General features: G+C 38.9%; 1 protein-coding gene across 13 annotated transcripts in view; it reads right to left on the bottom strand.

Annotated features, from left to right (window-relative positions):
* Positions 1 to 18,205, bottom strand: part of PPHLN1 (periphilin 1) — a 139,780-nt gene that overhangs the window by 121,051 nt on the left and 524 nt on the right. For 4 of the 13 annotated variants that reach the window (XM_067009083.1, XM_067009085.1, XM_059082168.2 and 1 more), the window contains exon 2: positions 6,535 to 6,626. In XM_067009083.1, the coding sequence (XP_066865184.1) occupies positions 6,535 to 6,606 (72 nt within the window). In that variant the 5' untranslated portion in view covers positions 6,607 to 6,626. Of the gene's footprint in view, positions 1 to 6,534; positions 6,627 to 17,307; positions 17,587 to 17,747; positions 17,882 to 18,205 lie in introns of those variants that run through there. The other 9 variants (XM_059082169.2, XM_067009084.1, XM_067009086.1 and 6 more) reach the window with 4 other exon arrangements.

Raw genomic sequence — 18,205 nt, 5'->3', positions numbered from 1 at the left:
CTAAGCCCGTGCGCCACAACTACTGAGCCTACGCTCTAGAGCCCATGAGCCACACTACTGAAGCCTGTGCACCTAGAGCCCGTGCTCCGCAACAAGAGAAGCCACCACAATGAGAAGGCTGTGCACCACAACGAAGAGTAGCCCCCGCTTGCCTCAACTAGAGAAAAGCCTGCGCACAGCAACAAAGACCCAACACAGCCAAAAATAAATGAAATAAAATAATTTAAAAAAAAAAAAAAAATTAGGACATATTACAGAATGTAGCCAAGAATTGATCATATCTCTCTGGAAATAGTGACAACAAAAAGAAAGTTAAGTTCATGCAATTCTGTCAGCCAAAAAAATTAAACACCTCCTAGGGCAGCTCTACACAAAGGAACATTATGAAATCAAAACTCAGCAAATGAACACTTAAGATTTTGTATTTCACATACGTAATTTTCACATTTCAAGTAAACTGTAAAACAAAAAAATTGCACTTTAGGTAATGATATGCATGTTTAGGTAGGTAATGTAAAGTGTACTGTTGTCCACAGTTTACTTTGAAATGCATCCCCCAAATTTGATGGATTAAGTGTATGCATAAAGGACAGACAGATGGATAAAGACATGATAAAACAAGTTCAGTAAAATGTTAATAGTTGAGGGCTTCCCTCGTGGCGCAGTGGTTGAGAATCCGCCTGCCGATGCAGGGGACACGGGTTCGTGCCCCGGTCCGGGAAGATCCCACATGCCGCAGAGCGGCTGGGCCCGTGAGCCATGGCCGCTGAGCCTGCGCGTCCGGAGCCTGTGCTCCGCAACGGGAGAGGCCACAAGCCACAACAGTGAGAGGCCCGCGTACCACAAAAAAAAAAAAAAAAAAAAAAAAAAAAGCCATTGTCACAAAACGTGAAAAAGGCTACAAAATCATATAACCAAGCTCATAGAAATTACAGATTAAAAAGTAGAAAGCACGGTTTTAAAAATAAAGACCCTACAGGGACTTCCCTGGTGTTCCAGTGGTTAAGACTCCACGCTCCCAACGCAGGGGGCCTGGGTTCAATCCCTGGTCAGGGAACTAAAAATCCTGTGTGCCGCAATTAAAGATCCCACATGCCGCAACTAAAGATGCCACAACTAAAGATCCTGCATGCTACAACTTTATTTATCCCGGCACAGCCAAATGAATAAATAAATTTTTTAAAAAATAAAATAAAAAATTAAAAGTAAAGGCCTTACAGACATCTAGAAGTCAAATGTAGATGTTCTGTGATAATCAATGTCCTCCCAACAAAGGAATGTGTATGTTTACATGCAGATTCTGTGTAGTATACTTCTTCGGGCTTAAGTCTCCTATTTATCTACCCAAGTTTAAGACTAAATAAAAATTTATGTGAAGCACCTTAAAAGTAACTTAGTATTGATATAGAAGTAATTTTTAAATGCTCTAAAGTGCTAAAATAATAATTGACATATTTGTCAAGTTGTACATTGAGGATAAGCTTTCCAATACTCAAATTAAGTGTAATTTAACATCAGCACCAAAATATATGTGTCCAATTGCCTTCCAGGTTTATCAAAGCTAGAAGCTCACGAAATAGTTGCTTTATAATTGAGGTCATACTAGTGTAGTAGGTACCTTCTAAAGTCCCTATTTGATGTCATACTTTATGTCATAGCAATAGTTTCTCAAACACATTTCTGACGTATCAGAATTGGGAATGAATGGGACAAAGGAACAGTAAGAAATAAAAAAGAGAAATGCAGCAAAATCATTTGCTGTTAGAGAACAGAACCCAAACACACAAAATAAAATAGAAAATTAACTTTGTCTATCCCAGACACTAATGAGAGTGGGTTCTCACTTTTTGAAGGATTGGCTAAAGTTTTACAATTAGAAAAAAATATATATTCTGTCCTTTCAAAATTTTAGGTAAAGTTTTATTTAGGTATGACAGCCACATAAAAAAGCGTACAAACTGTAAATGTATTTCTGGATAAATTTTCACAAGTTAATCACACTGTGTAACTACCACCCAGATCAAGAAACTGAACACTCCTAGCATGGCAAAAGCCTTCCTGCGCTCCTTCCCAGTCACTACCTCTGTCTCCCAAAAGTAACCTCTTTCCTGGCTAGTTCTGCCTGTTTTGAAACTTTGTATAAAAGGAATCATACAGGACACACTCTTCTTTCTTCCAGTATTGCTTGCGAGTGTCACACATGTTGTTGCATATGGCAGCAGTCCATTCTTTCCCATTGCTGTATAACTGCACAATTAATTTATCCATGCTGTTGGACACTTGGATTGTTGCCAGTTTGGAGTTCTTATGAATAATGCTGCTTGGGAACATTCTTGTACATATCAATATCATACACCAATAATACTTTTAAAAATAACATTAGATGATCTCTGCTTTGTAAGCAAGTATTTTAAAACTTTTAATTATGTTTTTATTAGATCGAAAGTCAGAATTACAACTTAAGTGATTTACATTTCTAGTTCCAGTGTCACTTAAACACTTTAACCCAAGAATTCTGTCGGTCCATGAAATCAGATGTGAATAAAAAATTACTTTTTCACCTAAAAGTAGGCAACAAACAACACAACAGCAAAAGCAGTATCTGTGGCTTTATCAGTAACAGAAATCACAGATATTTTTATGTTCATGTTATAGCTGTTGCAGATATCTCAAAGTATCATTTACACTCATCACTCCTTTGAAAACACAGCAATGAATCCCCACCACTAGTTCTTGCTTGATATCTAATAACCTACTAAAAGAAGTATATATTACTATATCACAAATTTGGTTTCTAATAGTTTTATAATTATATTCAAATATAAGTGGTCTCCCTTAATTCTGTGTATTTTATTTTATAGTTTTTAAAATGCTATTCTAGGAAGAGATCCATAGGCTTCACAACACTGTTAAAGGGATCATGGCACAGAAAAGGTTAAAAACCTATGCTTTTTTAACTAAAATGTAGGTGTAACATGAAAAACAAAGGGATAATTTTCCAAGAGCCATCATATCGAGAGGAAAGGAAGGCTTTAAATTACTAACCATAATAAGACCAAGTTCACCAGAAAAAATGTAGTGTCTTGTGGAGGGGGGATGTGGGAATACAGAAGGATTTATAAAGTAATAGAAGTTGATGGGGGGGGCAGTGGAGACACCAATCTAATGGAATTAAAAGAACAAAGACCAGAGGAATGAACTTGGACAAGTTCTGGGCACATTCCATGCTCCAGAAGGAGAAAAGCAATCTGGGCTCCTCCCTATCTAGGAGAAACCTAGTAGCCAGAGAACTTAAGGAAGTGAGATTTACCTTCAGGCACTTACAGTTGAGTACATCTAGTCTGATTTTAAGGGCACTTGTGGTAAAAACATATCTCCCTATCTGCTTATCACGGATGAATTTATTTTACAAAGGAAAAATGCCTCTGTTTCACTTTTACACACACACAAAAGGTATACAATGAAAACGTTTGGGTTTGTTTAAATTTTACTACAATATCCTCATTCACTGAGGACTTCCCTCACCTGTCATCTTTACCTCAACTGTCATCATCAGCAACTTCAGTGTTCAGCTACAATCTGACTTTCTTGACTCTGCATACAGGAATCACCTGATGAACTTTTAAACACTATTGTCCAGATCCTATCCACTGAGATTATGACTTAATTATCTAGGGCCCATTCATTGGTATTTAAGAGCCCTCTAGGTAATGTACAGTGAGGACTGAGAGCCCCTAATCTAGATTACTGATCCAAAATCTAACCTCAAAGTTTTGTTGACCTCAACTCCAATAACCTTCATCCACCCTCATTCCCACCACCATATACTGAACTTCAGTCACCCAGAACTGTTCCATCTTGGAAACTCTACATTCCAAAAGACTGATTACTTATCTTTCCACCATACCCTGGTCTTCAACTTCATTAAGCCTTTCCTGTCCCTCAACCCCTTACTTCTTTCAATCCATTGTCCCTCTCATAGCCGTATTCCCTTTCCTAATCAGCCCATTCCACATATCGCCTCAGTAATTCTCCAATATCCTTATCTCGCTGGGTCCACCATTCATCTTGGAATCTTAGATCAATACAACTTGCTTTCTCTACTCCCAACCTGGGCTACTTAGATAATAAAGCACACAATCCTGCAGATTGGTGCCCCTATAAAATTTAAGGTACATAAGCTTACAGCCCCTCAGCAACAGGCTTTTTAAACATCTCTAGTCAGGAGATACCTACAATGGCTACACCAAACTTCAATGGCCTCAAGTCTCCCTCTGTCTCCTCCACTTTCAATAGATGATCTTGCTACCTCTTACTTGAGAGAAAAATAAAGGCTGTTAGATATGAGCTTTCTCAAATCCATTCTCACACAGGCAATGACACTTACTAGAGACAGAGAGGGCCCTATTTATTGGTCTTTATGACACTGATAAACTGATTATTCCCATCTTAAAACTCACTCCTCCCCCAGCATATTTAAGCCAGCTTCCTTGATAAGCAATAGCCTCTGGGCAGGTCCCTCAGATTCCTGTTAAAAGAGTTTTAACAGCTCTTTAAGCCAACTCCCACTGCAGTATGTTCTATCATATAACACAGCATGCACACATAATGCAGAATGGTGTCTTAAAAGTTTTACGTCATAACTTTCCCCATGATTTTATCATGAGTATTTCCCATTGTTCTCTGAAATTATATTTCTGTATATAAATCTCTGTCTACATTTTAAGGCTTCTAAAACACTCTACTACATTCTAGAAATGTACCATTCAACACTCAGAATTGTTTTGAAAATTAGGAAGTTGATATATACCTCACTTATAGTAAGTAGGTACTAGTTAAATAAATAGTTACAATAAATTTCCATTTAAAGTAAATCATCCCCTCTCTAAATTACCTTATTTTATAATTTGGAGCCATGTAAAAGTGTTACATTAAAGAAAAAAAACTAATTAGAAAAGAAAAAAAAAAGGCAAACCCCCAAAATCAGAAACAAAGTACGGTTTCCCTGGTGGGGCAGTGGTTGTGAATCCGCCTGCCAATGCAGGGGACACGGGTTCGATCCCTGGCCCAGGAAGATCGCACATGTTGCAGAGCAACTAAGCCTGTGCACCACAACTACTGAGCCTGCACTCTAGAGCCCGTGAGCCACTTGAGCCCAGGTGCCACAACTACTGAAGCCTGCGTGCCTAGAGCCCGTGCTCTGCAACAAGAGAAGCCGCGACAATGAGAAGCCCACGCAACTCAACAAAGAGTAGCCCCCGCTCACTGCAACTAGAGAAAGCCCGCACGCAGCAATGAAGACCCAATACGGCCAAAAATAAAAACAAATAAATTAATTTTTTTAAAAAAGGTAAAACAAACCCAACTATACATTCAGTTAATGGCATAACCACACAGAAAATTATTTTAAGTATCCCAAATTTCTAATGGGATATATCCATGAGAGGGTGAGGGACCTAAAAAAATAATTTTAAAACAATTCATCCCTTTTCCCATCCCTGTGTTGGTCCTACACCTTGTTTATCTATCACTTGTTTGTTCTAGATAAACTATAAAATAATTCTATCAAGCTGAAAAAAATTTTAAATTGAGATTTTGATTAGAAACATCAAGACTATTAATTAATCTGGAAAGAAATGACATTTTGTAATAATTAAGTCTGCCCCTTCTGAAATATATGGGAGGCCTCTTCATTTTTTCCATCTTAATTCATTTTAGATCAACCCCAAGCTAAGCTGTAAGCTAGGCCAAATGACAACCATAAAGATGATATCACCCATTTAAGTGGGTTGTAGGATTTACTTACAAAATATACAAAAAAATAACATATAAACAAACATTTGTGCCCTTTGATAGTGTATAATGAACCCATAATATACTCATATACCATCACCATGAGCCCTTGGTGCTTAGAATGGGCCTAAGCAAAAGTTTAAGATTGACAGCTTCTTGACCTTACCCAAACCCTCCCTTGGGTCTCTATAGAGGATTCTGAGGAGGGAAAGAGAGCACACACACATTCAATAAACAGTGAGCTCCTACCATGTGCCAGGTACTAAACACAGTGCTGGGAATACAATAACAAGCAAAACAGCAAGCTCCTTTAGAAAAGAAAAGGACTGGTTCAAAATTACCAATTCCCTGATCAACGAAGAGACAAGCAGTAGAACAGCAAAGCAGAAACTGCCTACCTCCTCCTACTTTAGAACTTCACATATCCAACCTGCAAACATTTTTAGGACTATAGAAAAACAGGTGACAGCCAATAGTAGGAGCAGGTGCTCAAATATTTCTTTGTCAACTGATGGTCTGAGCTTCATCAAACCTCGAATTTTCTTCACAAATTAAGTATGAAATTTAAGCAAGAAATAGAAAATACAGATTTTTCTACATAAATAAAATGTTGCCTTTCATTTTCAAACTTTTGACTTTTAAAAGATAAGCTTGATCTATCTACATTTCAACTAGCTTTTGGTAGACAAAATTCACTTGGACACTTGGTTCTGAATTATTCTACAGGTAAGAACAACTTACACTGGGGTGACTTCGAGGAGGTACTCTTTCTCTTGGAGGTCTTTCATAGTCATATCGTCCCTCAGACCACATTTCATCTCTTCTGTAAGCCACTAAAGAATAAAAAAAAAAGAAATCAAAGAATAATGGGTTTTATGTTACTATGAAATAGTAAAGAAGAAAAGGAAAAATGATTACATTCTAATACAGATATTTTCCAGAGATACTTAAGGGGAAAAAAAAAATGTAAGTGACCAAAAGGAAAAAACAATGATTATGGCAATTCTTCAAAACAATTTTGAAATTTTCTTAAAAAAAAAAATGTAATGGAAAGCCCCACCTTCCTTCTATTTCCAAGGCTATTTAAAAGCTCCAAAGACCTTATTCTCATCAACTGTGGGAAGATCCATAAAACCACAGATTTTTCATTCTCGTAGAGTAATTAGAAAAGATTCATTTTAATGAACAGTGTAAAGGCTAATAAGCAAAGCTGGATGGTGTGTACAACAGTAGTTTCAGCTTTTCTACATCCTTGTAGCTTACTTTCTCTCTATGTCCAATGAAGTGGTTTTAACTAAAAAAAATACTAAATAAACAATCCTGTAAAAACACACTCAACAGGACTTCCCTGGTGGCACAGTGGTTGAGAATCCACCTGCCAATGCAGGGGACATGAGTTCAAGCTCTAGTCCGGGAAGATCCCACATGCCGCGGAGCAACTAAGCCCATGCACCACAACTACTAAGCCTGCACTCTCGAGCCCGCGAGCCACAACTACTGAAGCCCGCGTGCCCCAACTGCTGAAGCCCGCGTGCCCCAGAGCCCAAGCTCTGCAACTACTGAGCCTGAGCTCTAGGGCCCACGTGCCGCAACTACTGAGCCCACATGCCGCAACTACTGAGCCCACGCACCTCTAGCCTGTGCTCTACAACAAGAGAAGCCACTGCAATGAGGCCGCGCACCACAACGAAGAGCAGCCCCCACTCGCCGCAACTAGAGAAAGCCTGCGCACAGCAACAAAGACCCAACGCAGCCAAAATAAATTAATAAATAGGAAAAAAAACCCCACAAAACACAGTCAACAAACCCTGAGACAAACCACTCTTGATTTTGTTTTTAATATTATAATCTTATTTTAATGCAGAGGCACCTCCATAAAATTTGAAGTTAAAAGTTCTGTCAGCATTTTTCCCATTTGGGATGCAGAGAGAGGCTTCCTACTTTGACGGAGAGCTGACATTTTCTGGGTAGAGGGCTAATGCAGTGCATTACAGAGTCCAGATGGAAGAGCATCTGTGAACAGGTAAACAAGGCAAGTAAGACAGAAGATGAGAATAGGGTACAGGAAACAGCCCAAAGGTCATTTACATGAAATGGTGATACAGTAATTGAGGGGTTGGCAAATGTTTTTTTAATGGACCAGACAAATATTTCTGGCCCTGCAGATCACAGGTCTCTGTCACGACTACTCCACCTGGTAGTATAAATGACAGCAGTCACAGGCAATATATATAAATGTATGGGTGTGGCCGTGTTCCCAAAGCATTTTATTTACAAAACCAGGCAGGTGGCCCACAGGGAATCGCTTGACAAGCCCCTGAGTAAACGACAGAGGGTTCGCAGGGCAGAACTGGGAGAGGGTGAAGTAATCATGGAGCAGGTTAGAACTGTGAACCATCCTGATGTGTAGAAGGATGGTCATGAGTGAGAAGTGAAAACGGAACAGGCACCAAGTTATGGCCTTTTAGTACATAGAAAATAAGGCAACAAGTCCACATACATAGTCCACAGATCAGTGAAGATGGAAAATATTTCAGAGAAGCCGTATGTCAAGAGATTTTTGGTGGTTCTTTCTGATGTAATACTAAGGGGGAAGAAAAAGAAATAGACACTCCATTTTGGCAGCACAGAACTGTAATAGTTTAGGTTAGTTTAGGCTAAGGAAAAAACAAAGACTGGAAGATGAGAGCAATATTTTTTTAACACTATCATAGTAAAATCAATCTTATTTTCTCTGTACAAACAAACCTATAATATTTTCTAATACAATCAGACCAAATAAAATGAACTAACTAACCAAAGATGCCTAGGGAAATGTTAATTTAAGTTACAAATTAGCTTTTAACATTATGCATAAATCAACCTGAATTCTAACTCTACAATCAGACATCATTAACAGTGTTATTTCAAAGTAACCAGTCTTTTAGGTAGAAGAACTGGTGGAAGCTTAAAAGGAAAAGAAATAGTCAACGTTGCTTCTCCTCACCTACCTTTACCGAATCCAGGTTTCAGTACAAGGGTTTCAGTCTAAAGAATGAGTTAGGTTTTATACTACTTAAGATACAGTACACAGAAATAATAACAGCAACAAACTGAAATCAAATCACAGGAAAAACTCAACAACCCAAAAGAAAAACAGACATATGATATGAAGACAGTTTACAAAAAAGGAAACACAGTGGCTCAATCTTTTGAAAAGATGCCCACTTTTCTTCAAAATAAAGAAGATGAAAACTAAAACTATAATGGAGTACCCAAAGCTCTGAAGAAAGCAAACTGTTTTGATGAGAGTAAGGAAAGCAACACTCATAATTAATGGAGGAAATATAATTAGGAATAGACTGGGAACAATTTAACAATATCTATTGAAAATGTTAAATGCACACATGCTTTGACCTGGCAATTCCACTTCTACGTATACTTGCAAATGTGCATGGTAAAGACTGAAAGCAACCTAAAATGTCCCTCAGGAGGGTACAGGTTAAATACAGTGTTGTACGTTCATATAAAGGAATTCTATGCAAACCATTTCAAAGAAAAATAATACCATATATAACAATATAGAAAGATTGCCAAGATACACTGCTAAGTAAAAAAGAGCAAAGGGCAGTCTAACATGTAGAGTATGCTGACACTCTGCAAGTAAAAAGGCAAGACATGAATACATATGTGCTTTTGCACAGACCACTTCTGGGGGCACAAGCAGGAGAACATAACCGTGCCTGCCTCTGGGAAAAATGGGGTGGCTGGAGTATAGAAGGGTAAATATTTTCACGGCATGTTTTATACATCTGATTGTCTATTATAAAAATAAGAAACTGTTTCTAAAGTTCTTGAAAGTCATTCAATAAGTATAACGTGTCAATTGATGGCAAAAATTATGACTATAAATTAATGAACTAAAGGAGAACATAAGGAAAAGATTTTGTAATTAATGAGATACAAAAATAAACTACAAGAGTTCTAACGAAATCCTATGTAGTTTCTTAACTAGATACAGCAATAAAATACTGAAATCTACTGGCTGCCCACGAAGAATGTATGAAGAACTACTATACTACTTGAGTCTTTTCAGGAATCAAATTTAAAGTTTTCAACAATCTCCTGTAGGTGGGTGGGAAAATAGACATAGGGATTTGTGTCTGTACGTACGAATGGAGAAAAATAACTAAATCTTCATTATTTGTATAAATAAAACTCTCAAAATAAAAAATTATGCGCCTTAATAAGCAAGACTCCCTTCAAACACACCTTCGAAAATAGAAGATATTATTTTGACCACCAGAGGCCACTCAAGTTTCCTAAGAACAACAGAATTACATCAAGAAGACTTCTCTAGTCCTAACTTTGCCAGTTGAGAGCTGGACAGGGCATAACTCTTATATCCTTTCTCTGAAAGGACTGCACTAGATGTTTAAGTCATTTTTGCCTAGAATATTAAAAACACTAGCTTTAAAATACCTCACATATTGAAAGAAAATCTGGCAACCCGAGTCTGGAAAACCCTACAGTTTTATATTGGCAATAAATGGTCCCATGTTCAAAAGTAATCCCAATATCAAGCCAGTAATCATTGACTCATCAAAGAACACCAAACTTATTAGGTATAAGTTTGATAGAGAACTTTTAATGACTTTCTCTGAAAATATACAAAGTACACTGAGCAGGCTTAGGTAAAAAAAATTTTTTTAAAGGGCATGTACGATTAACGATGGAAATTCCAAATATTTCAAATATTCTTACGTTTAAAAAAAAAGTGACTCCAAATCTACTCAAGGCTGTAGCCCTACCTACCACTTACATGAAATTCAAAGGACAGAGGAGCGCGTCTACTAGAAAGACTAGGCTCACCTAACTGCTTTATAGAAATTTTGAGAAGTGCCAGAGATAAGACTGCATTCATAGTCTTAAATTTATAGGTGACTCCTGATCTAGTTGCCTTTTTCTGCTTGGCAGTTTGGAAGACAAACAACAAAAATTTTATTGCAATTACTTCACAGTATTTCTACTTTAATTAATAAATCTACAGCTTACAGAAGCTAAAAAAAAAAGCAGCAAAGAAAGTAAAAGTATTTAATTTTGATGAAAACCCAGCAATTGGAAACAAAGCAGCGAGAACAAGGCAAAAAACAGAAACATAATCATACAGAAAGTCAGAATAGCACTGTCTAGAATATACACCATCAAGAGACAAGAGACCAATTAAATTCATTTGTGGAAGAGCTAAATGTAAGCAAATGAATCAGAGTTAAAATCCAGAGACAGAGAAAACATCTAAATAAAAGCAAATTTATCTGATGGGAGTCATTGTTTAACAGGTATGTTGTTTCAGTTTGGGAAGATGAAAAGCACTGGGTGGTGGTGATGGTTGCACAACAGTGTGAATGTAAATACTTAACACCACTGGACTGTATGCTTAAATGGTTAAAAAGGAAAATTTTATGTATATTTTACCACAGTTGAAAAAAAATTTTTAATGTGAGTTTATCTGGCATCAAACTCCCAGCTGACTGCTGAATGTAACAATCACTTCTGTATGGCATCAATCTGTATTTTGAACTTAATTTCTACCAGAAACAGAGAGCATCCACAAAACAGCAAGATATTACACTACTGTGGCCAAAATTTCAATTCCTATAGTTAATCCTATGACAACTTTGCATATTTGACTTCATACCTGATGATGCCCCAATGGAGTACTAACCTTACCCGGAGCTACAGAAATCACAGTGTCGAGCAAAAATGGTTAGTAAATAAGGTAAATTTTCTTTACCTTAAAAAGTTGACAATTTTTAAAGATCTTAATTTAAAATTTCAACTATTGTAAATATAGGAATAATTTTATAAAAGGAAGTTAGTTTCCTTTACAAATAACAAATAAATTGCTTACATGTCTATATTACAATGATTAAATAGAAATATGAGGCTATAAAGTAATCTCTTGTAATCAATTATTTCATTTTTTAAGTTACCTCTTACCAGTGAGTATACTGAAATATTATTAATACCTTTACAGAATCTGCAGGTATTGAGTTTTTAAATGTACTCTTACCATACCTATTGCTTTTACAAAACAGCAATATCAGAATATAATGCTTTATTGTTATCTAAATTACTGTGTATTTTCAGAATAAGAACATAAAAATAGTAGAACACAATGTAATGGTGAAATTAAATAGAGCTTGGCGTAGCAAAATAATTAGCACCTACTAGCAGAAAACATCACAAAAAAATCAAACAGCACTGGTGAGGCCCATGCCAAATTATTAAACTTCTTTTATCCTTAAGAAACTTAGACTACCAAGGGGGGAGGGGGATGTGGGATGAATTGGGAGATTGGGATTGACATATATACACGACCGATACTATGTATTAAATAGATAACTAATGGGAAACTACTGTAGAGCACAGGGAACTCTATTCAATGCTCTGTGGTAACCTAAATGGGAAGGAAATCCAAAAAAGAGGGGATATATGTATACGTATAGCTGATTCACTTTGCTGTACACTAGAAACTAACACAGCATTGTAAAGCAACTATACTCCAATCAAAATTAATTTTAAAAAAAGAAGCCTATATAATTGGGGAAGGCAGTAATATAAATAGACAATCCCATGTGCAACCCTGTACTGTTAGTAAAACAAAACAGAAGACACAGTTTGATGATTACATACAAAAGAAAGAACATTGGGCTGTAAAGAAGATTGGCTTTAAGCCGGATCTTTAATTAAAACAACAGAAAAGGGAAAAGGTATTAGAGCAGGAGCATATAACGAAGGTACTATAGGATAATAAGGGAAGAATATGCTAATATCACCTTGAATTCAAAGAATCTTTTTTGTAACTTTCAAAGGATTTTAAAATAACTGATGAGTACAGCAACTTTCTGAATAGCGGCACATGTTTATAACATTATCCAGATTTAGGCTATTGACCCATTCTGCAACTGAAGCCAGTCAGCTAAATTTAAACTAAGGTGCTCTGACTCCCAGGGAAGTGATCATGTTACTTGCCCTGTCATCACTTCACTAATCTCCTCCCATTAGCAGAGCATCAGAAGTACTCCATCCAGTAAAGTTCTCTGATCCAACACCGTAGGAAAACTGAATACAACTGAAAAATGGAAGGACCCTCTACATGACAATTAAGCAGAGAACAGAATTAGAATTCAGCGTGGGGAATGTAGGCTTCATTTAGAAGTTTGCTAATAACTGGTCGTAGATTATAAAAATCTCATTCTCCCTCCATCATGGTATATTTATGTCCAGGAAGAAATAAGCTTTCTTTTTTTTTTTTTTTTTTTTTTTTTTTTGCGACAGGCTCCAGACGCGCAGGCTCAGCGGCCATGGCTCATGGGCCCAGCCGCTCCGCGGCATGTGGGATCTTCCCGGACCAGGGAACGAACCCGTGTCCCCTGCATCGGCAGGCGGACTCTCAACCACTGCGCCACCAGGGAAGCCCAGAAGTAAGCTTTCTTAGAGCATTCCACTGAGCTACCCAACCACTGTCATGTTAGCTTCGATTGAGGGCGAAGATGACAGGGAGGACTTGAATTCTCGGCAAGAGTAGACTGGAAACTGAGAAACAGGAAAGTCACAGGCAATATCCTTCTATCAAACTATTCACGCTTTGAATTCACAGGCAAGGCAACAGAGAAAGATCTGTTTTTCATTTTATCTAAAAGGTTACAGTAGCAGCTTAGACTACAGAGAAACTCTGCACATCGCTCTAGCCAGCTTCCAGTATTAAATACACTCAGGATAAATAGCTTTCTCCCAAATGCATTCCTTTCACTCTTTATATTCATTCAGTAACTATTTTGATAGCAAACCATGGTTAGCAATTAGGTCACATTTGACCTCATGCTTTAGATGAGCCATAGGCCTTCGCACTGGCAACTGCCCACCCAGGATGCTTTTCTCCAGGTATCTGCATGGTTAACCCTTCAATGTCACCTCCAATGTCTTCTTAATGTCATTTTTCTACCAGATCCCCCTAATCTTGCTATTTTTTTCACAGCACTAATCATCTAAGATATTATATAACTTTGATGTATATTATCGGTCCCTTGCTACTAGGAATGGGAACTATATGAAAGCAGGGAATCTCTACATTGTTCACTGATTAATATTAAGCACCTAGAATAATTTGCACAACGTATGTGCTCAGTATTCATGGAGTAAATCTGTTAAGCTGGTAACATGCCCCCTCTGGATAAATTATTCCCATATCTCCACTTCCTTTCAAGAGGATATCTCACAGCACCTCCAACTCAAAATGCCAGAACAGCTCTTCACACTTCTCAGAAAACTGCTTTATCTCCTGTCTTCCCCATTTTGGTCAATGACACTATATCAGACACCCAAAGGCCCAAACCAGAAACCTGAGTCACACAAGACCCAAAACTTTTCATATCTAAGTAACTAAATCCAGTTATATCTACCACCTCAATATATAAGGTACATGTATCTCCACTTCCCTAACCCAGCTACCACCGTCTTTGTTCATATGCTCTTAATCTAGCCATTGGACTCCCGAACAGTAAAACACTGGTCTCCTTGCTTCCGATGTCACCTCTTCCACTCAGCAAACTGTAGCCAGTGTTCATTCTGATAAGACACCTGATTTAAAAATCTCTCAGTTATTCCCCATATCCTAAAGAATGAAGTCTCAGCCTAAACTTGAAAAAGCTTATTTATGACCTTGCTCCTACCATTCCAGCTTCACCTCTTACCAATTCCCCAACAGCCTCCAGAACCTCCAGACATAACAAACTTCATCTTGTTCTGCAGGTGTGCCACTATTTCTCACCACCATATCATGGCATGCTTTTCTCCTGCCTAGAATATCTTTCTTCTACTAATTTGCCTTCACCCTCTACTCTTCCTTCAGGATTCAGCTCAAATGTAAACTTTTCTTATATTCTCCAGGAAGAGTAAACTGTTCCTCCTTTGGGCCCCTTAAAGCACCCTGATATACTAGTTCTATATAACATTATATTCAATTTACTTTCCTTCCTCTCCTCCCTCCCAATCTAAACACCACTGCAAAGGCAATGAACGTGTACCTTTCTTACTCCTGTTGCTTAGCACAGTAAAGGTACTTATTAAATATTGATCAAATAAATATATTATTCATATGACCAATACATGAGCCATTCTGAAGAACCTAAATATTAGTTTGTACCTTTTGGTTACTCAGAAAACTTTCAATGAGCACTATTAGATTATGGCTCCTATCACACTTCTCATGACACTAATGCCACTTCATTTTTGAGCAAAGGGTACCAATGAGAATCCTTTAGCTCTAGCACCTAAAGCAGTGATTCTCAACCCTGTCTGCACATTAGAATCATCTAAAGAGCTTTAAAAAAAATACTAATGCCCAGGTCTTGTCCTCCGAAATCCCTATACAGTTGCCTGGGACATTTTTTTTTTTTTTTTTTTTTTTTTTTTTTGTGGTACGCAGGCCTCTCACTGCCGTGGCCTCTCCCGTTGCGGAGCACAGGCTCCAGACGCCCAGGCTCAGCGGCCATGGCTCACGGGCCCAGCCACTCCGCGGCATGTGGGATCTTCCCGGAACAGGGCACGAACCTGTGTCCCCTGCATTGGCAGGCAGACTCTCAACCACTGCGCCACCCGGGAAGTCCTGGGACATTTTTTTTAAATCTTAAACTTCTCTTAGGATGAGATCCATTGATGTTAAAGCAAGGTAAACGTATTCCTGATATCCTAAATTAAAACAGGAAGTTTTTAAGTGTCGACTTGAACCTAAAAATTACATAATACTACTTCTACTTGAAAATGTTTAAAATTCCAGAGATCTAAAACAAAAATGAATTTTAAAATATAAAGTCTGTGAAGAAAAAAAATAACATTGGATGTCAATTAAAATGGTCAAAATAAAGAATCCACAGGAACTAATTCATTGTTCAGTGCCCAGGGAGAGATAAATGCAGGCAATGATACTTTAAAAAAAAGCCAAGAAATTTTAACATAATCTTGAGAGAGTGCTTAAATGTGGATGAACAACAGTCAATGGTAGAATACAAGAAAACAGAAAGGAATTGGGGAAGATAAAACGTCCATGAGAAAGATACAAACGCCCGGGGCAGAAGACTGGCATTGCAAAGGAGTGGGGAATGAGCCTGCATAGGTATTCAACAAGCTTTCGTTTCCTCCCCTGAAGTAGATATTATCCCTCCCATTCCAGAAAAAAAACACAGAGGCTCTGAAAAGCTCAAATCTCAGAGGCATACGGAGCCTGGAATCAGACTCAGGCCTGTATGACTTTATTTTTTTTAATTAATTAATTTTTTTTTTTTTTTTTTGCGTTATGCGGGCCTCTCACTGTTGTGGCCTCTCCCGTTGCGGAGCACAGGCTCCAGACGCGCAGGCGCAGCGGCCATGGCTCACGGGCCCAGCTGCTCCGCGGCACGTGGGATTTTCCCGGACCGGGGCACGAACCCGTGTCCCCTGCATCGGCAGGCGGATTCTCAACCACTGCGCCACCAGGGAAGCCCCAGAAAGCCCATTTCTGAAGCCTACAACACTTACAAAAGATTCCATACCAATGACTGCGAAGCCACTTGTGACTTATGTTTGGCCCAGGTTTCTTTTTTTTAAATAAAACTTTAGTCCATTGACCACACTTAAAAACTGTAAGATAACCCTTTAAGAAACTATATTTCCAACTTTCCTTGAAAAAACTGGACACTCTGGCAACGCCGGGATCACACAGTCACACTGCCACAATCAGCTGTAGTTGAGTAGCAGCTGACGTCTTCTGAAAGATTTTTACATTTTAAAGTCAGGAGATTACATCAACCACCTGACTTCTGAGGCTGTATCTGCAGCAACTGCAGTGATTAATACTTAGGCACTGGAGTTACAAAAGTAAACAAGACAAATACAGTCCCTCCCCCAAAGCCTAGCTTAGTAGCAAAGACAAAGAGATAAGCAATCAGGATACATCCTGTAAGTGCTATTAAAAGGAAAGTAGAGGGCACTTAGCACACAGCAAGGGTACCTAATTCTGTCTATGAGAAGTCAGGGAACACCCCTCAGAGAAATTGACTAAACGGAGATCTTAAGCAGGTATAGGAATTATCCAGAAAAAGGTAGGGTAGGGATCAGGAAAATCAAAGAACTTTTGCAAAGACGCTGCCTGAAGAAAAAAGCATTAAGAAAGTGAAATCAGTTCCACATGGCTAGAGCCATGACCCACCCACAAACGCAGGTGTCAAGAGAAAGGGCTCAATTGCAAGGGCTGGAGGGAAAAAAGCAAGTGTTAGTTAGGGTCAGGAGGCGTAAGAAAATTCCCACAAAAAGGCTGAATAAGTAAAAGTTTGTTAAGCAAGGAAGAAAGGTTTCAGAGAGCACAGTTGTTGTGTTGAAGGGTGAAATGTGGAAGAAAAGTAGGGAGAAGCAGTGAAAGCCTAAATCAAGGCAGAAGGAGAGAGCACAAAGCAGCACAGGGATGGGGGTGTAGCATAGAAGACCAAAGGGGCTTACATCTTGGACGGTAACCAAAGATAACAGGGATGTGTAGCATGGCAGTTTTGGCTGGCCACAAGTTTGACAAGAGAATTAGTCCCAGCGGTCCCCTGGTGGACTCGGAGGCATTCGGGCCTCTCAAAATCCTGCTGCGCCCTGGCTGGATTGCACTTCGGTCTCTCTAGAAGACATCGGCTTCAGTCTGGATTGATTGTGCAGGCTCCAGGATTGGCTCTGAGTTCCAGGCTGCTGGCACGCAGGCTCCCAGGAAGTGGTTAGGGGCCTGGTCTGTATGTGCTGGTGGGTAGAAGTTAAGTATAAACTACCTTGCATTATTTTCTGGTTTTTCTGTCGGAATGATGGGCCTGTTTACAGCCACTTGGGGAAAAAGCAGTGTGTGCCCATTACAGATTTACAGGAAGAAAAAACGTGCCAAGAAAGTTAACATTTGTCCATACCAATATTCAGGATGAGTAATTCTGTGAATCCGAGTCTCCCCAAGTTGACCTTGTCTCCCCAACGAGACTGAGATATCCTCCAGAAAAGGGCCGCTTTACACTTTTTTGTAGCTCCCGAAGTGCCTATAACCGAACTGGGTACGTCGAACACATTCAGTAAATTTACCGACTTACTAACTGACCTCGGCTCATTGAAGTCACCTAATTCAGTCCTGTTTTTGCATACTATGATGCTAAAGAGAAGAGAACCTGTATCACAGACTCAACACTTCCCTTTATTCCAAACTCCGCTGCGTCTCTCCACCCTCAACCGCAGGAGCAGAATCGTTGCACGATTCAAATGCAGCGGGAGACTCCAGGTTCCGCCGCAGAAAGGCCCGCCCGCCCGCGCGCTCCCCTCTCCCCGGTGTAGCAGCCCGTGCCCATCCCCGTCCACCTCTCGGAAAGGTAAAATGCGC

Source organism: Kogia breviceps, chromosome 12 (genome assembly GCF_026419965.1).
Source record: "Kogia breviceps isolate mKogBre1 chromosome 12, mKogBre1 haplotype 1, whole genome shotgun sequence".
NCBI classification, from domain to species: domain Eukaryota; kingdom Metazoa; phylum Chordata; class Mammalia; order Artiodactyla; family Physeteridae; genus Kogia; species Kogia breviceps.
The sequence above is the reverse complement of the archived record's forward strand: the minus strand, read 5'-3'. Positions and strand labels throughout refer to the sequence as shown.